Here is a 26,792-nt window from a genome sequence, read left to right on the forward strand (position 1 = left end):
CACACAATTGCAGAAACACTGATTTTACCAGCAGTGATTAACATAATATCAACAATGTTGGGTGACTCTTCTGCTCAACAATTGAAAAATATCCCCCTCTCTAATGACACAGTTTGTAGAAGAATTTCAGACATTTCTGACGATTTACTTCAGAATTTAATTGAGAAGTTGCGTAACAAGTGCTTTGCAATTCAACTGGACGAAGCGACTGATATTCATAAAGATGCTCATTTGATTGCGTACGTTCGTTTTGTTGATGAATGTAATATGCGAGAGGAATTGTTTTTCTGTGAGCCTACCTTGAAAACAACAACAGCCCAAAGCCTTTTCGACATGATTAATGCTTTCTTTAATGAAAATGGGATATCATGGGATAAGTGCACTGGCATATGTACAGATGGAGCCCGTTCAATGTCTTGAGTCCGTGCTGGATTACAAACAAAAATTAGAGCTGTTGCTCCCGAAGCAGTATGGACTCACTCTATGATAAATCGGGAGTCTCTGGCAGCTAAAGAACTCAGCCCACCCCTTCATGAAGCGCTGCAGACGGTTGTAAAAACCGTCAATGTTATCAAGACAAATCCTCTGAAGTCTAGACTTTTTAAAGTGCTGTGTGAGGAAATGGGTGCCGAACACACCGCTCTGTTGTTTTTTAGTGATGCTCGATGGCTTTCAAGAGGCAAGGTATTAAAGAGAATGTTTAAGCTGAGGCNGTTTGAGCTGAAGCATGAGGTGTTCTGTTTTTTAAATGGGGAAAATCACTCACTGGCAAATAGTTTCAGCAACAAGGTTTCTTATGGAACATGGCTCACCTCACAGATATATTTGAGAAACTAAATATCATCAACTCTTCACTTCAAGGGAATGAGGCAACTGTACTTCCTTGGAATGACAAAGTGAAGGCGTTCATGAGAAAATTAGAGCTCTGGAGAAACGGCATGGAAAGTGACACGCTAGACATGTTCCCTACTCTGGTGTCAATGGTACAAGACACTGATAATCCAGTGCTTCCAATGGACATAAAAAGCTGCCTACTTGATCATCTCATAATGTTGAAAGTTCATTTCGAAAAATACTTTTGCAATGATTTTGATAAATTTAATTGGATTAAAAATCCATTCGAAAATGCTCCTGGGCCATCATCTCTGAATGTAAATGAGCAAGAACAACTCATCGATCTCACTAGTGATACTTCATTAAAAAGTAAATTTAAGGAATTGTCTTTGTTGGAGCTCTGGATACATATTGGCACGGAATTCCCAGCTTTCAGCCAAAAAGCATTGAATATCCTGATTCCTTTCACAACAACTTACTTACGCTTTTCTCCTTTGGCAGCTATAAAGTCAAAGTATCGTTCAAGGCTAGATATTGCTAAAGAAGTTAGAGTGGCCATTTCTGAAATTACACCATGTTTTGATAAACTTTGTTCTCAAAAGCAGGCCCATCCATCACACTGAACTTTGACATTTGAATGTTTGATTTTCTTTGCAGAAAAAAAAATTAATACTTGTTAGTTAAATATCGTTTCATTTCAATAGATAAGTATTTTGGTTACCGTATTTACGCATGTATAGGCCGCACATTTTTTGCCAAAAATTCAAGAGGAAAATTGGGGTGCGGCTTATATTCGAAATATTCGAAATCACACTTCATTTAAAAAATTATATTCATAATTAGTAATACAGGTTGTTCAAAGATCGAGGAAACCGGGGCAGCAGCGTAGAGCGGATGGAACGTTTCTCCGCGACTACTGTGCCCCTCCCCGCTAGCGAGAGTGCAGTCGTGTCGCTGATACCCTTACATCAGTTTCTGTACATGCACACATTTATAAGAATACTGTAAAAAGATAACACAAACTTACCGTGCTTTATAACAGGTGCTGAAAGTGACCCCCTTCTGCTTGCAAACATGCTTCGCATCGCATGAATAAATTATGCGACACTTTCTGAAGTTGGTCCACGGTAATTGAACCATATTACTGTTCATCACTTGACTCGTTACTGTCGATGTCGCTCTCGCTCGAAGTTTCGCTGTCAGGTGATGTCAGCCATACAGCGTCATCTTCAGTCCCGTCCATTGCGTTGGAAATGGATGTGACTTTAAAACTTTTGGAAACCATTTCTTCTGGTATGGTGTTCCATGCAGCCACAATCCACTCACACATTTGACTTAATGAAGGTTTCTTCAATCGTCCAGTCGGCGTCATCTCCGTGGAACCGCATCTCCAGTCCCGGTAAAAGCGCCGCAAATGAGACTTGAAAGGACGGTTTATTGACACGTCAAGTGGTTGTAACATGCCAGTCATCCCCCCTGGTATCACAACCATATCACTTTTCTCCTGCCTCATCTTCACTTTCACATTTTCAGTTAAATGGCTTCGAAAACTGTCAACCACTAACATTGACCGCTGACGTAAAAGTGCGCCTGGGCGCCGAAACCACACTGATTTCAACCAATCCAGATAGAGCTCTTCTGTCATCCATCCTTTTTCTTGAACTCTCACCAAAATTCCCGGTGGAAGCTTTTCTTTCGGCAATGTTTTGCGTTTGAAGATTACAAATGGTGGTAGTTTGTTTCCATCAGCAGTGATACCAAGCATTACGGTACACCGCTGCTTTTCTGCTCCTGCAGTCCGCACATGCACTGTTTTTTCGCCTGCTTTGTTCACTGTACTTTCACCCGGCATTTCAAAGAACACAGGAGTTTCATCAACATTTCCAATAGCTCCCATGGTGTAGTTGTGCGTCTTTCTTAATTTCAGGACATGTTTTTGAAATGCAAGCAGTTTCTCCTGGTATGTGTCGGGAAGGCGCTGCGCTATTGACGTCCGTCGCCGAATTACAAGATCATGTCGGGCCATAAAGCGCCTTGCCCATCCATAACTTCCCTTAAATTCATTACGAGGAATTTTCATTCTGTCCGCTATTTTGAGGCCTTCAAATTGAATCATTTCCACAGACACTGAAAATCCATCCGCCCGTGTATTACGCACGTATCGCAAAAGTTTATTTTCAAGTTCTGGAAATTTAGCTTTCTTTCCGCGGAAAGATTGTCGATTTTGTGACGTTTTTTCAAGGGCATCTTTCGTTAGTATCCATCTTCGCACATTTTTTTCGTCAACGTCGAATTTTCTCCCTGCTGCTCGATTTCCGTGTTCTTGTGTGTAACGCACCACTTGAAGTTTAAATTTAGACGTATAACCTGCTCTTACTCGACCCATGTTTCACTCAGAACTAACCAGGCAAGTCAAGTAAAGGCGAAAAGGTTATAACTCTCCCCCGCAATGCCTTTGTTCCGAGCGGTACCGTTATTTTCGCTAGTTGCGAACTTAGGAATGTTAAACGTTGCCAAATTTCGGAATAATTTCTACTCCTGAAATAATATTCCAAGAAAATTATTTTTTTCTATAATTTCTGTCTGAAAATTGTGCTGCGGCCTATACATGCGTAAATACGGTAATTGCAAGCGTTAAAACAAAATTTTATTGTAGGCCTAATCTTGTGATACTTTAATTTTTAGTAAAAAACTGCTAAATAGAAAACCAAAATAAACTGAATAAACGTCAAGCATACCATGACTTCTATTTTGATAAAAAAAACAGGCTGGGGGCCTGAGAGTATTTTCTCTTGTCAGGGGGGGGGCTCAGAGGTAAAAAGTTTGAGAACCACTGTCCTGACAGAATTACAGAAAATCTCGTATGTTTTGAATGAAATGACAGCAATTGTTTTATGGAATTTATTATCAGATATTTTTTAAACCATATTTCTTACTCTTTTAAAACATTTATTATTTTATATTGAAGTTCAAACTTGCCTTTTCCACTAATTAACAAATTTGTATCATCTGCAAATAAGATCATCTTTGCCCCCTGCACATTTTCTGTGATATCATTTATATAATGAAAATAAAAGTGGCTCAAGAACTGAGCTTTGCCACACGCCGTGCTCCACCTGCTTGCATGATCAGATGTCATGCAGTCAGTTTCCTTAATTTCAACAGACTGGAGATTATTTGGCAAATATGATTTGGACCACAAATATGACTCACCTCTTACACCTTATGCATTTAATTTATTTAATAATATATTGTGATTTATCATATTGTATGCTTTCAGTAAATGAAAGAATAATCCTATGGAATGAAGTCCTCTATCCAAGGCACCCTGTATACTTTCAATGAAAGTTTGACTTGCTGTGTCAGTTGATTCATTTCTTCTACAGACATTTAATACATTATTATCCACTAAAAATGGCATTAACATATTATACATTAATATCTATTATTTTGGAAAATACCGATAAAATAGCAGTAGGTCTGTAATTCTTTATATCGTGGATGTCCCCCTTTTTATAAAGACTTTAGTTGTTTTTGATTTGTCTGGGAAAATGCCTGAACTTAATGTGGCATTATAAATATGAACTAGTGGCTTTTCGTATGTTTTATACATTGTTCCACAAGACGTTCCAAAATGTATTCATATCCTGCAGATAATTTGCCTTTTCACTTCTGGATATATGTTCAGTAACTGGATAAAGAAATATGATTTTAGAAGAGCGGTTTATCCTTTGCGTACTTGACTGAGCATTAATTGTACTCCTATTTTGATTTATGAGATCATCAGTTATTTCTACAAAAGAGTGTTTAACATACCTGCAGCATTCTGAGCATTCTGTGGATTTGATATTGTTCATGTTCCATGGTTCAATTCAATTTTCTTATTATATTTCCATGAGTTTCCAACTTTTGTATTTATTACATGCCACAGAGCTTTTGTTTTACAATTACCTCTTAAATCGTACTTATGACTTTCTCTTCGTTCAGCTTCTTTAATAACTCTTTTATAGGTTAGATGATATCCTTTTTATGTAAGCCTGCATTTCTCTTGAAATATTATACTGTTTTCTCAGACCATTTAACACCCATTCTTTTACAGCAATTACATATTCCCTGGGTAATCCAATTGTTTTTCCCTATGTTACTCATATAAACAGTTTCTAGTAGAAAAGCTACATATACAGTAGTAATAAAGGATCAAGTTCATGAAATCATTAAAACTGGTATTTACATCTAAATTTAAAACAAAACTCCTGCCATGATTCTATTTGTAATAGGTAATTAAATTCATCAATACTTTCGTTGGTAAAAGGTATTTTTCTACTCTTTACAGGGCCTCGCTTTGACCTACTTATATTACTATTTATTATTTGTGCCAAATGATCTGAATAACCCAAACCTAATACTGCTGATGAGCATTCAAAAGCTTTCTTGTTTATTACAATGGCATCTATCAATGTAAATGACTTCATTGTTATCCTGATTGGAGAAGTCATTGTATTTACCAAATTATACAAGAGCAGCAAGTTCTTCGTCCCAGCACCTCTGGGCAACCCAAAGTCGGCTAACTTCAAGCAATCTGGGATGTTGGCTAGGAGACTATGCATTGTGATACTGGGTTGAGAAATGCATTTCACTGTGCTCGACTCCTTGACTTTCATAAACGCTAATTACCTATGGGTAAGTTTTCAGTAGTTAATGAACAGTTAGCTGTCAGTAGGTGATACTGTGTAGTGCCAAGTGGTAGGATTATCAGTGACTGGTAATTATGTGGCTGACTAAATTTGAGGTACTGTGCAGGAATATTCCTGGAGAGACTGAATAAAATCTCGAAAAATAGTCTAATAAAGGCATAAAGTTGTGTCATGAAGACATATACGGGAGTGGATATATAGATCCACCATTCTCGACCTCAGTACTAGTTGGAGGTAAGTAATCAGTTTCCAGCTGCGATCGCTNTATTGTGACGTGACGGTTGAAAATCGGAATACTGGGGCCAGAGCCAGACGTATGTTGCTAAGTAACGACTCGGAAATCACGTTCCCATTACAACGTATAGCAGCGATACAAGAAATTACCAGTTTAATCGGCTAGGTTTTCTTGAGGCCATGGGTTGTCACTAGTCTGGACATGTTCCATACTGGAAACTGCACGAGAGTGCTCTCTCTACTAAAATCAGTTGGTTCTCTTACTACAGTACTTATGAGTCAGGATAGGTCGTAGAAGTGGATGAGGTGAGTGGTTAGTTTTGAAATACGGATGAGTCACATGGCAGAAATAGCTTCTTTAAGAGTAGGTTTCTGAAACATAATGAAGTATGGAAGCAGACGTTGTATAGGGAGGCGCAATAGTTTTGTTACTTTTGTGAAGTTTGGTAGGACTTAATTAATGCCCTTTTTAATAAACGGCTCGATTATTTCAGCATAGTTTATTTTAATAAAAGCATCGGCGAGTAACGGGGAACTCTGCATAGAATCTTTTTCCACACTTTTGTAAAATTTTAACATATACCCAGCAGGGGGACAAAATAAGTAAAGTTCGGTCAGAGAAACAATGGACACACACTTTCCCTCTCCCGTCTATTCTGGCCTCATTCCCTTTACAAGCTGCTCTCTCATCGGTTTGTTATTGGTGCTCAAGGAGGGGAGGTGGGGGAGGTGGGGAGGGAGGTGGCTACCTTCAGGAGCCCCAGTCCATCATCTGTGTCCATTCTTTCCCTGGTCTATGTGTGTGTCTCCCAATCACGCCATGTTTCAACCTCAGTTTCCTGTGAACTCATCAGTCTGTTTGGCCAATATCAGATCACTCGTTCTAAATGTGGGAGGGGACACCTCTGCTGCTGATTTATCAGTCTGGTTTTTGAGTTCACTCTCAGTTCCACCACTTGACGCTCTCACAACAATTGCACCTCAGCTGATAAGGATGCGAAGTGTTCTTCTGATGTCACCACATATTCCTATTTTCTGCTTCTTTTCCCCTCATCTTCGTACCACTTTTCGCTGCAGAATAAAAACGTATAAATAAATAAATAGATAAACCAATATAATAAACAAACTTCAAGGAAACAACAGTATACATAAAAATAAGCAGGGTCACTTGTCGATTTACGTAATTTCGGTTTAATGTGATTGAAGAATATATTCCAGCTTCTTCATTTAAGTCGTTTTACTTCTCATTTTATCGCCATTGCGTTCTGTAACACAGGCAACATGGCCGACGACTGCGTGACGTAGAAGACAATAGAAGCTGCGCGTAAGTGTCTGCGCGCAGCGGAAGTATTATAACCTGATATAATGAAATGAAATAACAAAGAAAAAAAAAGTTGATATAAATAAAGAATATAGCCCCTCTGGGTTGGCTTGCACCGCGCGCACAAGTGCCCCCACCCCGTTTCTTTACATAATTCGTATGAAAATCAGCTTTGGATATACGAGAGCATTTTTTAGGACCGCATCTACCGCTTTAATCGACAAATGATTGCAAACAAATTACAAATATCACGTCACTGACAGCGGATTAACTGGATTAAACTGGCGCAGAGTAGGTTGTAATAATTGTAACTTCAGAATGGGGCGGGGGATTTGTTCAATAGTTGAGCGAGTGTTGGCTTCTCAAGGAGGATTGCTTTCCGCACAAACTTGTTAAATAAACTTCTATTGAGGGCACTGTGTTACCTGGCCTCCATGCAAGGGACCACATGCGCAGATCAGAGGCGTCTGTCCAGATGGTCTGCCTCCGCGCTTAATTGAAAGGAATTTGGGGATGCATGTCGAGACCAATGGTAAACTCATGGAGCCTATTCTCGAAAAGCTAATAGTCGCTCAGTCACGCAAACAAATCCATTTTTCTGTTTATCTGGAGCCAGCTTAATACATTTCAATCTTTCGCCCCTTATTTCCTAGAAGCCCATTTTTCTGAGTCCGAAAAGTTTAAAAAATTGCACTGTATTCAGTTCGTCACACGTAACAGTAGAACGCATTTTCATAAAATTTGATAAAAGAGAGTTTTAGTCAATTTTCGAGTTTGGTTGAAGTCGGACAACAATAAGGAGACGATTTACACTCGTTTCTATGCGCATTTTCAGCTTAACTCACTGAAATATATGTCACGTAAATCGCACGAAACCAGCGGCGCCGCGAGTCCAAGAGTTTCGAGATAATTAAACAGAAAGTTAGGGAACTCCACGCAATCGTTATGCAACCCGCAAGCTTCTTCCTAACCTCACTCATGCATACACCACGTGTCACAAGTCTCTCATGTCTCTCCACTGCCAGTTTAAGCATGCGACTACAATTTTGTGCTTATATCTCACATCTTTTCTATCCCTGCTGCACGTCTCGCCCATCTTCCATCGTCCTTTAAAATAAATATCTCGCCGTAAACTAACAAGATGCTCAGTGAATCCCTTGCTACTTGACTGTTTCTTACCTTCTGCCACACGAGAACTATTTTCCTGCGCGCAACACAGCTTGATTGATCGCCTTACGCGAATATTCTCGTTTTCATCCGGTCGAGTCTGCCTATAGGCGGCCCTGAAGTTTATGTTGTCGTCATTACTAGAAAGCTGACACATTCTGCAAGATCCTGGAGAATACACGGACGTCGCCTCTTCAAGGCGTGATGTGGCCTCACAGTGTTACAAAGCAGCCTAGCCTAAGGCCGGGTACTCACTACAACGCTGCAACATGCAACGCAACGGTTGCTGCAACCACGTATGATGTGTACGTTCACCGAACCTAAACTAGAACACTAGTTGCTCCGCAGAGTGCGTAGTGAAGACATGCAACCATGCCGTCTGACCGCCTAGTAGTCGCGAGTGCTGCGTACATTCTGCTGCATTACCTCATTAACGATTACAAACATCTTTGGCGTTGGTGGCAAGCTGAGTTTTACAAAAGAGAAAGTAATGTCAATGTGCTTTTAGATTTGAAATCTCAAGAAATAAGTGGGCAGTTCAAAAAATCACGCGTATGTCGCCGATTGACTTCGAATATTTATTAAATTTGGTGGGACCGAAAATAAAAACGAAGGATACAAAGTTTAGGAAGGCTTATCAGTTCAAGACAAACTGGCTCTTACTTTGAGATTTTTAGCCACCGGAGACAGCTTCACAAGCATGCAGTATCTTGTCAGGATCTCGAAGCAGGTCATCAGTAAGTTTGTAAGTTTGTCCCAGAGTAATGTTGAATTGCGATACAGTTCGATCAAATTAAGGCAAGATTCTCCAGTCCACTCCATGACCACGGTACGCTGCGATTATGAAATGTCTCTCCACACGTCAAGGAACACACTGCGCGGCCAGAATACCGACATCCGGATGCGTCACTGCGAACTGTTGCAGCAACGAAGATCAAGACCTACTCATTAGACAAATGTGGTTGCAGCAACCGTTGCGTTTCACGTTGCAGCGTTATAGTGAGTACCCGCCCTAAGCGAATCACGTGATTATGGAACTCGTTTTCGCCTGTAACTATGCTTACCACCCGGGCACGTTCTCCGGTTCGTCGCACTTGAAGGAGACCTCGTTGTACACGGTCCCAGAGGGACAGCTGCCCCGCTGGGGCATCACCCCGTTGCGACATATGTAGAATTTCTGGCAGTCGTCGGGGTGAGGGAACGTGGGGTGGGGCAGCGCCCGCCCGTTGGGGCCGATCACCTCGCCCTCAGGGCACGAGAAGCCGTCGTCCAAGGATTCTGCGCACACAATAAACGCTCATATAATAAACACGATTTTTCTTGGCGAGGGGCAACATTTTGCTTGTTCACATTTTCATTTAAACTGTTTAAGAATATTTATTTCTATAAATCGCCCCGGAACCGTGAGCCTCTGTTTTATAATACAGATGCCAGACCGTGCTTAGCTCAGGCGGTTATTCGCGGGCTTCCCACCGCAGCAGCCCGGGTTCGAGCCCAGGCCAGAATCACGTAGGTTTTGTGGTGGACATAGTGGCACTGTGGGCAGGTTTTCTCCGAATATTTCGGTTTCCCCTGCCAATTCTCATTCCACTCATCTATCTTCCAGGGCTGGGGAAATAGGCCAAATAGCGACAGACGTACCAAGCGGACTCAGTCTCCTCCACCCCCAAAGAAATTAAAAAACACACAGACGATACCGGGGGCTGTGTTCACGATCCTGTGCCATTGGATGTAGCATCATGTTATTGCACATTATTCATTGTCACTGGTTCACCGTCTCACGTGCAACGCGTCCTTCTGAAACTTGTTTGGAAGTTTCTGTACATTGCACTAGATGTTTCGACCGACATTGGTCATTATCATGTGTTTAAGAAATTGTTGGTGCAAACTGTCGTGCTTCCTATTCGTGGTTCTAATATTCTGCGTGTAGCCCCTCCCTTATACGCGCTTGTGTTGTGTGTCTATACTACGAGTGTTTACGGGTGTTTTGGTATGTTTCATATTTTCTAAACATCAGAGTAGGAGGGGAAGGGGGGCAGACGCTTGGTTTGCCTCCTCCCTCGCGGTGTTGAGATGTGTTATGGCGTCATGTAGGTACGAGAACATGGCCGAGCATGGCGGTCGGGTGTTGCGTCTTTAAGAATCCCCGGGTATAATGACTCAGGATTCTCGTGGTTTTCCTCACTTCCTCAAAATAATCCTGGGATAATACTTCAAAGTAGGCTACAGCCACTTACCACCATGAACTAAAAAACAAAAAGCACCGTGGTTTTAGTCCGAAAGCGAACTATACCGACCGAGCGACCGCCGCTTGTCGGTGAAGTTAATGCCAACAACACATGTTTATTATCATATTTAACATGTAAAATGTAAATATCCTTTACATTATGACAAATGACTTATACTACAGACTGACTCTGACAAAAGACAGACCCGTCCTATCGTCAGAGAGGGCGCCCCACAATAACAAGACCGAAACTGTCGGACAGTAATAAATATGTGGTCATGAGCCCCAGATTGGGCTCGACACGAAGACTGACTGACTGACTGACTGACCGTCAGTCGCAATGTGACTTTGACTCAGACTCAGGACAGGCGAGATCAGTGGCCAACGGAGCAGAACTGAGAATTCAGCTCAGCCAAGGTCAGAGAAGACCGGAGCGTAGATCTGAAGGCAGATCAGAAAAGACGGACAAATCAGGTCGCATCATCTGGGAGTCGTGGTTTCGGAGTGACTGTAGTTGTGACTGTAAACGAGTTGTCCAATAAAACAACTTCGTATAATCCGCAAACCATTAATTAATTATCATGGAACCCCAGACACGTGGCAATATTATGAGGAACACGCGGTAGCGTAGTTGGTTGAGGCACTATGCTACAAGCCGGAAGGTCTCGGGTTCGATTCCCGATGAGGTCACTGGATTTTTCAATTGACCTAATCCTTCCAGCCTCACTATGGCCCTGGGGTCGACCCAGCCTCTAACAGAAATGAGTACCATGAATATTTCTGGGGGTAATGGACGGCCGGGCGTAAAGCTGAGAACCTCACCGCCATCTGTGAGCCGCTTGTCTAGAAAACGTGGGAGCCTCGACGTCTCACAACCCTATGGGCCTCGACAGCTTTACCTTCAACACTCTTCTTCACATCGTTTGCAGTATCCCACTAGTAGGACAACAAAGAAGTTGTATTGCGTAGGTCCCTGGACTGTTCGTGTGACTGTGCTGCAGCGCCAGGGCATAAGCTGATTGTTACAGACACTTTCACCAAGGTGACGGACAATTCCGATGTTCAGCCATATTGGTCGGTTTTCAAAAGAGCATAAATAGAATTTCCCACAAATCCCCTGAACATTTCCAATGATTTTGTACAATTTCCATGTGAGAGAGACACTTCAGTAATTTTTGCATTTCACTTTTCCTGTTTCTAAGCATGCTTCAGTCAGCTGGTTGTTTTGTATGCCACATTACGAAACATGTCTCCTCTGTTCTGGCTAAAGCGAACTTTTGATCCCCATTTTCCTTCTGCTTTCAATTTGCGAAACTGAACCTGACAGAGGTCGCGCTGGTTAAGCCGGGGGCAGTGTAGTAGCGAGGTATGTCAAGGAACCGATACACCCATATCCGTGACAGACAGTGGCCTTCGCGTTGCTCTCTGGAGCCAGTTCGTTTGAGCAGGGGGCGTGGTTCCCTTCTGTGTCAACGTCACAATCGCACAACACTTCGTCAGTTACTGTCCGGGCAGTCAGTATCAGTACAAGGAAATTAAATAAATTGAACAAAATCTTTGGCATTGGTAGTAAGTGAGGCACTATGCTAGAAGCCGGAAGGTCGCGCGTTCAAGTCCCGATGAGGTCATTCGATTGTTTCATTTGAGCTAATCCTTCCAGCCGCACTATGGCCCTGGGGTCAACTCAGCCTCTAACAGAAATGAGTACCAGGAATCTTCCTGGGGAAAAAGGGCGGCCGGCGCGTAGGGTTGACAACCTTCCCGCCATCTGTGATTGTCTAGAAAATGTGGGAGCCTCGACGTTTCACAACCCTATGGACCTCCACGATCTGTTACAGGGATAGCTTTACTTTACTTTACTTAATTAATTAGGCACTAAGCCATGAAGGCGCATGGGGAAGTGGATGAATACTCGTAGATCTACATGTTCTTGAACTCGGCACTAGATGAAGGTACGGTCAGCTTCACGCCCCGGCCGCAACTCTAAACGACAAACATTTTTTATTTACGCAGTGATTTACAAGTTTGCACCTAATGTTGGTGACGGGTTCCTGAAGGCCAGTCGAAACAATTCGCAGCACACAACCCGCAGTAAGGGCCATTTCAGTGTCTCCTTCCCGGGAATGGGGGATTGATTGGTCAGTGATCAATTGGAGAGGATATAGAAGGGATCGGTTGTGGAGATAATATCCCAGGGCTCTGGTCTGGAAGGTGGAGAGAAACTACGAGTAACCACAGACAAGATAACACGTGAATCAGCCAAAATTGGTATTTCAAGTCTAGAGCATTAGCGCCTGAGCCATCTTAGTCGGTAAATTGTATGCAAAAATTCAGTCCTCGCCTCACAGGAAACACATTATGTCTCCGCTACAAAGCCCAACCGGTTAATGTTGTTTAGGGAAACAGTCGCTGTTCATTGTGAGAACCATACGGAACACACAGACCCAGTCCGTACCTCACAGGAAACACATTATGTCTCCGCTACAAAGCCCAACCGGTTAATGATCTTTAGGGAAACAGTCGCTGTTTGTTATGAGAACCGTACGGAACACAGACACACTATGTGGGAGGAATGCAGAGTTTATGTTCAAGCAGCTGATGGCTGCACCAACCAGTTTGAGGGCCGCTGTCGGTGTCTCACCTCTCTTGCTGTGCACGCAGTCAGTCCTCCTGCTCTCGGAGGGCCACGCGCACGTACTGCGAGTGTCGTCATAGATGAGACCCGGTGGGCAGGGCAGAACGTTGGGCACTCCGTCCACGCAGTTGAAGAACTTGTCGCACACCTGCGCGTCCGAGTGCCGGAAGTATCCGTTGGCACGTGGACAGCCCTCGCTGGGCTGCGGGTCCTCTGTGACAGGAAACAAGTTAGGCATAATGCGGACCACATCACCGTGAGACTCGTCAGTTGGTGGGAACTTGCAAAACCGCTAAAAGCATTCATAATGGGGAAGGAACTTTTCTGACAGCTGTGTACACGTCACAATTTCACGCGAAGACCTGCGTGTGTTTCGGTGCGCATCCCGAGATTAGCTCCATAAATACTCTTATTCATCGAAGGGAATAAATTTTTTCCGATGAGTCTTTTACAGAGAAGCAAGACATATTATTCTGCCCTGTTCTCTGTGCCGTAATTTGCACGATATTTAGAGATACCGAAAAAAAGAGAACTCCCAATAATTGTTGAGCTGTGAGCATATTTCCAGAATTTCTCCCCTTATTCTTATATCCAAATGGCGCCGGTTCAGCGTCTTAGAACTAAGACCGTTTCTCTCGGCTCTCCAGTGGCTTTCACTTCACCATATATTATTATTTCTTTATTTTAGATTAATGTCGGTATTGGTTGTCGGTCTGGAGGCCGGTTATCCTGCCTCCGAGTCTCTTATTTTTCCTCAGTCTCTCTCAAGTTAAATGCACAGAGAGTGAAAAATCAGAAAAATACTCGTATTCTTCCCTGATTCTTCCGAATTCACAGAAGATAATCCATCCTACGTTACGTAAGACTCGGGCTCAGTACAAGGCACTTCAGTGCCTAAGATACATCCAACTGACTATAATCGGAAAAAGAAACTCCTTCAAGTTATCTCTCCCTAGGCAAAATTCGCTACGGTCAACTAACATCACGATCCGGTATCGGTCAGGATGCAACCACCGTGTTACTCACGCAACTCGCTCCTGTCTCCACACTCCACATTGGCCGGGATGTCGCAGCGAGCCTGGCTCGGGTTTGAATCGTCGAACACTAGGCCATCAGGACACAGCTTCTCCTCGGCCTCTCCCTGCTTGCACTTGTAGTACAGGTCACACTGCACGGGATCCGGGAAATAGCCCGTCTTCTCGGGGCACTTGAACTGCGCAGACGCCGCGCGCCCTGCAACACGACGACGCAATAGTAGAGCACTTTACTAAACCTACGGCAGTCACAGAACTAACTCCATGGAGCCTGAGCCCTTCTTGTGCAGCTACTCAAGAACTTCCCAACATTCTATGGAACCCGAAGGTTCATTACCGTGTTCACAAGAGCTCTCCACTGGTCCCTATCCTGAGCCAGTAATCCAATCCATACCATCCCATCCTATCTAAGATCCATTTTAATATTATCCACCCGCCTACGTCTTGGTCGTCATAGTGGTCTCTTCCCTTCTGACTTTCCTACCAATATCCGATATGCATTCCTCTTCTCCCAACTTGTACTACATGCCCTGCCCATCTCATCCTCGTCGACTTGATCATTCTAATTATACTTGGCGAAGAGTACAAGTTACGAAGCTCCCCATTATGCAGTTTTCTCCAGCCTCCCGTCACTTCGTCCCTCTTCGGTCGAAATATTCTCCTCAGCACCCTGTCCCCAAACAGCCTTTACTTGGACATCTCCTGAAGAAAAGACTCACTAGATCTGTATAGGCAAAAATTTGTCTCATAATTTTCCTATCCAGAATGGTCTAAAACAATGAGATGCTTTATCGCTACTGCTTTTCAACTTTGCTTTAGAATATGCCATTAGGAAGGTCCAGGGAAACCAGGTGGGACTGAAATTAAACGGGACACATCAGCTGTTGGCCTATGCCGATGATGTGAATCTACTAGGTGATAATGTAGATACCATAAAGAAAAACACACAAACTTTAATTGACGCAAGTAAGGAGGTTGGTCTAGAAGTAAACACAGAGAAAAATAAATACATGTTGCTGTCTCGTCACCAAAATGCAGGGCAAAATCATAACATAAAGATAGGAAACAGATGTTTTGAAAACGTGGCACAGTTCAGATATTTGGGACCAACAGTAACAGATCGAAACCTGATTCAGGAGGAAATTAAGAGGAGATTGAACTCGGGTAATGCTTGCTACCATTCAGTTCAGAACCTTTTGTCTTCTCGTCTGCTGTCCAAAAACATGAAAATTAGAATATACAAACTATAATTTTTCCCGTGGTTCTGTATGGAAGTGAAACTTGGTCTCTGATATTAAAGGAGGAACACAGACTGGGGGTTTTTGAGAAGAGGGTGCTCAGTAGAATATTTGGGCCGAAGAGAGATGAAGTGACAGGAGGTTGGAGAAAACTGCATAATGAGGAGCTTCATAACTTGTACTCTTCTCCAAGTATAATTAGAATGATCAAGTCGACGAGGATTAGGTGGGAAAGGCATGTAGCACGAATGGGGAGAAGAGGAATTGTTACCCATAGGTCGCGGTGCAAGGGCCGAGAAGTCCCACCCCTTATACATTTATTTATTTGTTACTCGTACTTACTGAGTTTACAAAAAGACAATCTAAATGAGAGCGTCCATGTTCACACCGCTGTGATACCTTTAGACTGAGCGGTAGGTATAGATCCAGCCTGGCCTTGCGGCCACACAGACTGCTTTCCTCTTCGTTATAGGGCCGGGGCTTGAAGTCATGTAGTGCTGAGGCTAAGAATGCCTGGATCTATGCTTACCTGACCAGCTTCCCACCTTGGAGCCACCTACGGTGTACTCACCCCCAGTCACTGCTACAGTTCCCCACAGTAGCCCATCTTCACAGCAGAATTAAGGAGGTAACTTATACCAGACCTCACGGCTTCACATCCCTAAGGACATTATTCTCCATTCCATTTTACTGCTCTGATATGTGTGAAGCCGATCAGAGTGAACGGCCGTGCGGCCTAAGGCATGAACTACGAGTATCTTCGCTCGCTCGAACGCTGAGATCATGGGTTCGAATCCCACTAAAGGCATGGAGGTCCGTGTGCCTTTATTCTGTGTTCGTGTTGTGTGTGTAGGCAGCGGCATTGTGACCGGCTGATCCCCATTCAAGGAGCCCTGCCGACTGTGTATAAGTTTAAGAAACTGCAAAAGCGGCCAAGGTCCAAAGGGATGTAGAGCCATATATATATATATATATATATATATATATATATACCGTATTTACGCATGTATAGGCCGCACATTTTTTGCCAAAAATTCAAGAGGAAAACTGGGGTGCCGCTTATATTCGAAATATTCGAAATCACACTTCATTAAAAAAATATATTCATAATTAGTAATACAGGGTGTTCAAAGATCGAGGAAACCGGGGCAGCAGCGTAGAGCGGATGGAACGTTTCTCCGCGACTACTGTGCCCCTCCCCGCTAGCGAGAGTGCAGTCGTGTCGCTGATACCCTTACATCAGTTTCTGTACATGCACACATTTATAAGAATACTGTAAGAAAGATAACACAAACTTACCGTGCTTTATAACAGGTGCTGAAAGTGACCCCCTTCTGCTTGCAAACATGCTTCGCATCGCGTGAATAAATTATGCGACACTTTCTGAAGTTGGTCCACGGTAATTGAACCATATTACTGTTCATCACTTGACTCGTTACTGTCGATGTCGCTCTCGCTCGAAGTTTCGCTGTCAGGTGATGTCAGCCATACAGCGTCATCTTCAGTCCCGTCCATTGCGTTGGAAATGGATGTGACTTTAAAACGTTTGGAAACCATTTCTTCTGGTATGGTGTTCCATGCAGCCACAATCCACTCACACATTTGACTTAATGAAGGTTTCTTCAATCGTCCAGTCGGCGTCATCTCCGTGGACCCGCATCTCCAGTCCCGGTAAAAGCGCCGCAAATGAGACTTGAAAGGACGGTTTATTGACTCGTCAAGTGGTTGTAACATGCCAGTCATCCCCCCTGGTATCACAACCATATCACTTTTCTCCTGCCTCATCTTCATTTTCACATTTTCAGTTAAATGGCTTCGAAAACTGTCAACCACTAAGAAGAAAGCAGTCTTCTGGGATTTGGCACCGTGTACATGTGGTGTTAACCGACGTTTCGGAGGAACGTATCGCCCCCATCTTCAGGGTAGAAGAAAAAGTATAAGAATTCTGCAAGCGACAACACAGTGAGAAACGGTAAAGCATACTGGAAATATACCAGCTATGTTGAGCAGAGAGGGAAGGGGGGAAGTGCAAGTAAACAAGTGAAAGCATGGTGTGGGAGGGGTAGGGGAAGGGAGCTGGGACAAGCATGGTTTTGTGTAGGGGAGAGAATAGCAAGGTTAAAAGGCTGGGCTTTAACCGTAAGCTGAGGGGGGGTTGTTGTTATGTTGGTTGGTCATGGCCTTGTGGCCTTCTGGGTCTGAGGTCATATCCCGGTGGGCGGTTTTTAAGAGAACAGATAAGAGGTTTCCAAGACTTGCTGAGACGAAACCCATCCTCTCTGTTCATATTTCCGGGATGCAGTTCGATCTCAATGGCTTCCCTAATGATGCGATCCATATAGCGCGTCTTGGTGGCGAGGATGGAGGTATTCTGAAGCTGAATGCGGTGTCCCAGTTCGATGCTGTGTTCAGCTACGGCCGACTTGTCCGGATGTTCGAGACGGATGTGCCGCTGATGCTCCTTCAACCTCGTGTCCATGGAGCGGCCTGTCTGCCCAATATAGACCTTCCCGCACTCGCATGGGATACTGTATACCCCCGGTGTCCTTAGGCCCAGGCTGTCTTTAACCGGCCGGAGGAANTCTGAATTAATGGAGAACTGCATGATTTGGAAAACTAATTTTAGTGTTCTTTACAGCAGGACTTAGTTGTTCACATTGAAATCAGGAACAGAACAACAAAAATCCAACTTCCACGAGATAAGAAGTGCACAGCACATTCAAGAGGACGAGAAGAAACACATAAATACCAAACAACTAATGGCACTACACGTGAACAGCACCAAAGACATATAAAAACATAACAGCGGACCCTGGAAGATAAACACCGCCTGCAATACGCGACAAATAACACAGAATTTTTACACTGTAACGAGGAGGGAATTTTTAAAAATCTAGAAATTATTTTACAATTTCTGTAATAATTATATGTATTATGATGATTATTATGAATAACACTGATATGAATCCAAGTAGGATATTTCAATAACATGAGACTTATTTAATTAAAATGTCTGGGGATGGCCCAAAGTAATTGGAGCGAAACATGTAGCAATTATTAAATAAAACCAATGTGAAAACAATCGGATTGGTTCATTTTGGAATATTTGTCGTGTTGATGGCCAACATACGTTCCACTGCTTATTGTGAGGTTCTTGAAATATTGAAGTGAGTGATATATGAAGTTGCTGGAAGGGTAAGTTACATGCGTCTATCCTGTATGGATGTAACATGTTATCATCACGAAGTTCCGGAAGTGATCGGGTTCGAACCTCGGTGGGTACACTACCTATCCTAATTTAGGGTTTCCTCAGTCCCTTGTTACAGCGTCCGAAGCTACAGAAAGGGTGCATGCGAAACAGGCACAGAGCTGCGTCCTCTTGACGGGCAGGAACTTGGTCTGTTTATGTGGTCACCACCGAAGGAGGTCACTGCGCATCTAGATCACTTTTTAGTCATTTCGTGGGATCCGCTTCATTCTTCGAGCAAAACATCCACTTTCCTTCATTTGCCCAGTCCCGCAACTCGGTTTCCATTGAAAAGTTCAAACGCAAAAAAGCAAAAAAGTGGGGAATGTTGTTTGACATCCTTTTAATTTTTAAAGCACAGTGGCTACTACGAGTATATCTACCACCTGGTTTAACGTTAAGATATTCTGCATTGTGCACACACAGTGTATCTGTGTGTTCCATATGGTTCTCACAGTAAGCAGCGTCCGTTTCTGTAACAGCATTAACCGGTTGGGCTTTGTAGCGGAGGCGTAATGTGTTTCCTGTGAGGTACGGACTGTATCTGTGTGTTCCGTATGGATCTCACAATGAACAGCATTAACTGGTTGGGCTTTGCAGCGGTGACGTAATGTATTTCCTGTGAGGCATGGACTATATCTGTGTGTTCCGTATGGTTCTCACAATAAACAGCGACTGTTTCCCTAAACAGCATTAACCGGTTGGGATTTGTAGCGGAGATGCAATGTGTTCTCTGTGAGAGGAATTGAATTTTGAAATACTGTGTAGGCGAGCTTCAGATGTGACATCATGCGCGTATGCAAGTGCCCCGTACAAGTGAGTGACGGTGAATAAAAAATAACTTAACGTCCCTGGTTGCGAATTACAGGGCGTTACGAGACCATACTCTCGTATATTGAAGCTTACATAGAGAGAGTACATGGTAAAGTGGTTTGTTGTCCGACGTTTCGGAGACTATCTTTCCCTGCATCATCGAGGGTTGTTGTGATGGCTATTATGTTCATGTGTTGTGTCATAACACTCACCAGGCTCCGAAACGTCGGGCACAGACTTGACGCTTACATTGGCTGTTCGCCTGAGATTTTGGTGTATCCAAAAGCCTCTCAATTCGGTGACCGTACTCGCGGAACTCAAAGCCGCCGAAACGTCCCCAGTTCTATGTATCAGATGAATCCATACAAAATCCTCTCATTTACGTACGTCGATTCGTCCCCTCAGATACCTCGACTGAACTTTGTACGATTTATATTACAGCTCATCTCCCCACAAAAATATCACGTTTTAGGGGTGTGATTACAGACCTGTCTTGGATTGGCTAATGAATTTATTGACCACTTATACACACCACTCGGAGCTACAAATGATTACAGCGATATTGCTGACCTCCACATTCTACACATCACCGCAGCACCCGCTAAATATATTTCCAGTCTGCTGTGTCTTCAACAGCTTTTTCCTAACAACGGCTTCTAACAGTGGAGATTCACCGCCTCCAAGAGTCTCTCTTTTTGTTATGGGCGGTTGCCTAGAGATAGCTCAGATATCGTTTCCGCGGGAACGTTTACCGAGAGCCGTTGCTCAGAAATGGCCGTTTATTATCCTGTTGCATGGCAGTGGTTGTACCTGTTGTTTGTGTCGAGGTTCTTACCTACAACGGGTATATACGCCACAATAATGTAGTGTATGGCGAAACAATGCTCGAAAATCTCTTCATTGAGCAGTTTTCTTCAGTTGCTCTCACTTCCTCTCTCTCAGGCCCGGACATCCTCCTGATCTACTGACCTCAAATTTCCTCAGCCCCCCTCCGCTCTTCCTTTGGGTAGGAATTTCTCACCGTTCTCAGCAACACAATCTTTTAAAGGAGGTGCATGAATATGCCGGAATTCGAAAGCGTCATGTACATCCTGTGGGCATTCATCTCATATCGGGGAGGTGCAAATACAGAAAATGTGGATAGAAATATGAAAAGAGCTGTTCACAGCTGAGTATATACATACTTTAAAAATGGCACATGACATTTAGGGAGGCAGATGAGTCACTTGGCTGTTCAGACAAAACTTGAGACAGTTTCTTCAAACCTGCATTATTACGTTAAAAAAGAAGTACAACTTCTGAGCCTTCTGTTGATGAATATATGTATTTGCCTTTTTATAGTTTTTAAAATAGTAGCTCTACAGCGATATTTTTTATTTATTTTAATCGGCACTACTTACACCATTAAATATTCCAATTATTTTTTTCTTTTTTTTTTTGTCTTTTAGGGTTAGCTTTTGCTTCACTAATCTGGATTATCGCTTAATTCGAATGACATTCACCCCCCCCCATTTACCCCGGATTAGCGAGGGTTTACTGTACGTGTTCGTGCAGGCTGGAGTTACCCCTTACAATACTCTGTCGCATTTCCAGTTACCCTTGTCCGACGCCTCCGTCTGGGCCAGCTGACAGATTCCAAACACGCCACGACAGACTCCTCCTACTCCCTGTTGATATTCTTTATTTTGATGCTACTTATGTATCAGGGGAGGCTGCAGACAGAACCGTAACAGTCGCAAGGCTGCTGCAGGTGTAACCATGGCAACAGAGTACTGGGAGTGAGGCAGTGACAGTTGTATAGCCTTGCGAGGCTGTGCGCACGCCCACATTTCCGGGTCGTGTTAAATGCCATCTTGTTCCTCTTAACTCTGACTTTCAAATGACATCATAATTATTTTCTGTTTATAAAAAGGAAAAATCCCTTCCTCACAGGATACACATGGTGCTTCCATTTCTACGTGTTTCCAAAAGTTTTCGAAAAAGAATTATTCTAGACTAAAGGACGGAATATTGCCATTACATCAAATTTGCTCTTCATTAGAAACGCAGCTGTCTTTTCCGGAGCAATTATAAAGCTGAACAGCGTCGGTATTTTCTACTGAATATTTTATGATTTCCAGTTGTAATTTCAACGGGATCCATGCTAGCGTATTATCAACGCATTTCACACCCTCTTAGACTGTTAGGCTGCATTCCTCTGTCACGGAAGGCAAGCTCCAAGTTTCGAGACAGCTGACCGATTTCCATGGAACTTGAAGGCACCGTTTTGCCACGTGAGCCATTCATGAACTCTGCATAATAACTTCCTAACATGAATGTTGACAGTATGATAAGTAATAGTAAAGTTGCCCCTGTAGTTAAGTAATTAAACACTACACCATGGCCCTAGGAGTCGGGATGGCTCAGTCGGTATAGCGACTGGCTAAAGGCTGGACGGCCGAGGGGTCGGAGCTCGAGAATTTTCTCTTCTCCACTACGTCCAGACCGGCTCTGCGGCCCCACCGAGCCTCCTATACAATGGCGACCGGAGTCTCTTTTCCCGGCGGTAAAGCGGCAGGAGCGTGAAGCTGACCACTCACCTCCATCTAATGCCGAGGTCAAGAACATTGGAGCTACACCTCCACTCCCGCACATGTCTTCATGGTATGGTGCTTAACTTACACCTATACCACCCTGTGGTGGATTCAACTACTGACAGAAATGAGTACCAGGAATCTTCCTGGGGGTAAAGGTAAGGCTTACAGCCTCACCGCCATCTGTGAGCCGACTGTCTAGAAAATGTTAAAGCCTCGAAGTCTCACAAACTTATGGACCTCCACGGCCTGTTACGGGGATAGCTTTACCTTCTTTTACCTAGACCGGGATAGCTCAGTCGGTATAGCGACTGTCTACGGGATGGACGAAGGAAGGGTCGGAGTTCGAGTCCCGGTAGGGTCAAGAATTTTCTCTTCTCCATGTCATTCAGACCGGCTCTTGGGTCCGTCCAAACTGCTATCCAATGGGTACCGGGGGTTCTTTCTCCGGGAGTAACACGGCCGGGGCGTGAAGCTGACCACTCGCCTCCAGCTAGTGCCGAAATCAAGAAAACTTGGATCTCTACATCCACACCCCCATACGCCTTCATGGCGTAGTACTTAGTTAGTTAAGCACAGGGACAATTTCACGATTACCATAAAGATGTATGGGGGAGTGGAAGTATAGCTCCGCCTCGGCACTAGATAGAGGTGAGTGGTCAGTGTCAGAATAACCGTGAGATACTTTCTCATTGGGGCCCGGGGGTCATGCAGCTTCGTGAGAATGTGTGACTTTTTTTGTGTGCAAGATAAAAACGCGGCTTTCGGTTTGGTGGCAATACCGAGCCGCCACTGGAGGGAGGAAGGCATGTGAAAGTTGTACAGGGATAGAACCATGCGCACAATGTATGTCAGGCAGTTGGAAACAGCGACGACGCCAAACTTCGGAATTTTGTCCCACAAACTGAACGCAGAGCTGAAGGCGCTTCCGCTAGCAGTTCCTTCCCGCTTTCAGGATTCATTGCGACGGTCCATTTACACATGAAGCCTGAATGTCCAACTACCCTAATTTATTCCTTCTACAAGAAGCATCAAGCCACAGGGGCGCGTGGCCGCTCTTACCATCTTCTTCTGGGCCGTCCTGAAGTTGAGAGCCCCGCCGTTTGTCCGGGAATTCTATTTCCAGCCATGCGTCGTGCGTGCTTCCAATTCTCTCTGATCCCAGTTGCATTTCTATTCAGTCCAGTCACTGATCCCAAGAGAATCGCATCTTCGTCCCGGGGCGCCATGACTTGCGTTTCAGGGCTACAGTTTTCTTTTATAGAATTTCACTATCCCAGCTCAGATTATTACACACGGCCTCCAGTAAGACGCGGCACAGTCGGTATGGCGAATGGCTACGAGCTGGACGGCCGAGGGGTCGGAGTTCGAGTCCCTCTAGGGTCAAGAATTTTCTCTTCTCTGTAACGTCTAGACCCGCTCTGAGGCCCGCCCAGCCTCCTATCCAATAGGTACCGGGGGCTCTTTCCCCTGGGGTAAAGCGGCCGCTCATGAAGCTGACCACTCACCTCCAGCTAGTGCCGAGGTATAGCCCCTAGACTACAGGCCACGAACACAGCACACTCACTGACAGTCTGCTAGGTGGGCACCAACGTGTCGGTGAATCATTTGTTTTCATCCGTGAAAACGGAGACCGTATGTCCCCCCGAAACATTCGTAACCATCTACTGCACTATACGGTGCCAACTCACAAGCCAACACAGCACTTAACACAACATCGCCGGGGTGGGGTTCGAGACCAGATGTATGTAATGGACCCAACACAGCAGGTTTCAAAATTTCGCCTGACGACGTAAGCAGCACCAAGTTTCGAAACACCGTGTCTCTTTAACCAGAACGGGATACTGAAAAATACCCTGCACATTTATCAGTTTTCACAAATACAGTCTGTAGAACTACTTGACTGTAAGAGTAGGGTGGTGCATAGTACATTAAACCATCTAAATAGGCTTACCTGCTGAGAAGGCTACCAGTGCGAGCAGCAGCTGCGATGCGAACGCTGTAGTCATGGTTACGGACGTTTCTCTACTGCGCCTGCGGCCTGCAGTCTGACTGCTGCCCCCTCCCCTCCCCCTGGGCTTATATACGTACGTTTTGTTATTTCGCAAGGTCCGCTCCTTCATTTCCACTGTCACCCCTCTCCTCTCACCCCCTCCATCCATCTAGGACTCGCTTATGATTCCGCGGACACTTCCCGGGAACGGAATGAAAAATGAAAACAGAAACCGAACCCCCTTACAAGTATGCAAACCTGTATTTCAGTCCACTCAGTCTTAATTTCCATGGAAATTTCCATTCAGAAAAAATGAGTTCGTAGTCTTAGACGTGCATATTCCCGAATACAGGTATAACAACATTTCTTGCATCAGACCTCTGTCTGAGGAACCAGGGTACCTGGACGACCAAGGGGTCGGGGTTCGAGTCCCAATTGTGCAAAGGATTTTCGCTTCTCCATGTCGTCTAGACCGGCTCTGGGGCCTGCCCAGCCTCCTATACGATAGGTACCGGGGGGTGAAGCAGTCGGCGCATGAAGCTGACCACTCACCTCCAACTAGTGTCGAGGTCAGGAAAATGTGGATCTATACATCCACTCCTCCATACGTCTTCATGGCGTAGTGTTTAGCATTAGACCTCTGTCTGTAGGTACACCAATGCGCATAGTTCGCTTGTCTCCCCGTCTCTCCCATTTTGTTCGCATTTCCACTACTAAGTCGTTCCTGCCGTGTGATAATTCGAATATAGTGGCTGAGCTTTTCGCATTAAAAGGAAGGTTAATTTCTGTTACAACTTACGACCGCGGGGACTTTTCTGGACGCCCATCATGCTCCCCCATTGGGGCCTATCTGTAAATGTGAAGAAGTGGTAGTCGAATTCTCTAACGCCCACACAAGTCGCCGGGCAGCACAGTCTGCCAAACACTCTGAATGTTATCTTCCTTCAAAGCATCCAAGTCTGAACTTCTACTGATTAACCATTCAAAAATCCAGTCCGCACTTTGCAGAAAACACATTACGTCTCCGTTACAAAGCCCAACCGGTTAATGCTGTTCAGGGAAACAGTCGCTGTTTACTGTGAGAGCCATACGGAACACACAGCCACACTCACACACACACAGACACACAAATAAGGAAAGTGTAGAGTTCTTACGTTTTCTACATTTAAAGTAAAGCTAAGGTAAAGTTGTCCCTGTGCTTAACTAATTAAGCACTATGCCATGAAAGCGTAGATGGGATTGGATGTATAGATCCGTGTTTTCTTGGGATCGGCACTAGCTGGAGATGAGTGGTCTGTTTCACGCTCCTTCTGCTTTACCACCGGTGAAAGAATCCCCGCTACCCATTGGACAGGAGGCTGGGTGGATTCCAGAACCGGTTTGGACGACGTGGAAAAGAGAAAATACTTAATCCTACCGGGACTCGAACTCCGACCTCTCTGCCAGTCGCTCTACCGACTGATTCTACATTTAAAGTGTGTTATTTATAGCGTCCGTGATAGGATCACTTCTGAATCAGGAACAGCTGGAATGAAAATTGCCAGGAGGAACCGAAGCAGTCATAGAAAATCCACCCAGTGCCACTTTGTTCACCACAAATCCCACATGTACTGAATTGGGATTAAGGCCCGGGCCAATGCAGTGGGAAGCCAGTAACTCAAATAGGTTATTTAAAATTATTTTGGAAATGGGACCTGTTCATGAGGTAAGCGTAAAGCTATCCGAGTGGAGGCTCATAAGGCTGTGAGACGTTGAGGCTCACACATTTCTATACAATCGACTACAGATGGAATTGAGGTTGTCAGTCTCACGCACCGGCCACCCTTTATCCCCAGGAAGATTCCTGGTATTCATTTCTGTTAAAAGCTGGAAGGATTAGGTCAATTGTAAAATCCAATGACCTCATCGAAAATCGAACCCGCGACCTTCCGGCTTGTTGCATAGTGTCTCTACCAACTACGCTACCGCTTGCCCCGCTATTGTGAGGTACTGTGAACCAAAGCATTTCCCCTGTCTTACCTGTTTGTTCTCAGAAGTAGCCTCGGCCAGAGCTCTGAGCTGCGGTTTGTGCCTTGTTTCTGGGGCCTCACAAAGGAACTTCTAATTTGTCGAGACTTACAGTGAAAGGGCGAGTTGGTGGCGTGTGGAAAGTCAGAATTTCGGGGCCCACATTGCTGACAACTAATTAGTGCTAAAGCCCTGTACACGAAAGCAAGTTTTTGTAGTTTGTTAAACTCTCCTAAACATGGTAAAAATGATGTGCGAATTTGTGGATGTTCCTCATATCAAATTCGAAGAAAATATGCTCAACAGTTTAGGCGTGGATAGACGGAAATACTTCACCCCCCAATTGCGGCCTTCGGCTTTTACTTTGTAAAGAACGCCTTATATCTAATCTGAATCAGGGCTGGGTTCCATTTGTACATCCTCGTGAACAACGCCTTTCATGCGTTGTACAGTCTGTAGCGTGCAGCTTCCTGCTGACACATGTTGCCCTTGGCTCTGCTCTGCAAGGAACCAACGAGCAGGACTTGCAACCAGAAGTCGGCGTTGAGCTGTACCGAAATGAGTTGAAACCTGCTTCCTCCTGTGAGTTGATATGGTCCGAATCTTTTCCCGGCGGCCACTCCTGTCGACGTGGAGTTGAAGTCCGTTTCCATCTTCAGGAGTTAATGAAGTTACTACGGAGAGTCGGTAAATAGGTCACAAATGGAAGTAAACCAGCTGTAATGGATGTAATAGTTTCTCTATACGTATCACTAGGTCGCAGCAAAGGTCAGCT

The 26,792-nt window shown here is 44.4% G+C and overlaps 1 protein-coding gene and 1 long non-coding RNA gene across 2 annotated transcripts in view; one reads left to right on the plus strand and one right to left on the minus strand.

The window, feature by feature from the left end:
* Positions 1-18,407, plus strand: part of LOC111870739 — a 24,203-nt gene extending 5,796 nt beyond the window's left edge. The window contains exon 2 of the long non-coding RNA XR_002843908.2: positions 18,023-18,407. This is a non-coding gene — a long non-coding RNA (uncharacterized LOC111870739). The remainder of the gene's footprint in view (positions 1-18,022) is intronic.
* LOC111870738 (protein obstructor-E) lies at positions 6,247-24,069 on the minus strand. Its single transcript, XM_023863246.2, has 5 exons — positions 23,972-24,069; positions 14,139-14,345; positions 13,119-13,325; positions 9,315-9,528; positions 6,247-6,833 (listed from the first exon to the last, which is right to left on the minus strand). The coding sequence occupies exons 1-5, from the start codon at positions 24,024-24,026 to the stop codon at positions 6,791-6,793; spliced, it is 726 nt and encodes a 241-aa protein (XP_023719014.1). The 5' UTR covers positions 24,027-24,069; the 3' UTR covers positions 6,247-6,790.
* Positions 24,070-26,792: the final 2,723 nt, after the last annotated feature.

Source organism: Cryptotermes secundus, unplaced genomic scaffold (genome assembly GCF_002891405.2).
Source record: "Cryptotermes secundus unplaced genomic scaffold, Csec_1.0 scaffold204, whole genome shotgun sequence".
Taxonomy (NCBI): Eukaryota; Metazoa; Arthropoda; class Insecta; order Blattodea; family Kalotermitidae; genus Cryptotermes; species Cryptotermes secundus.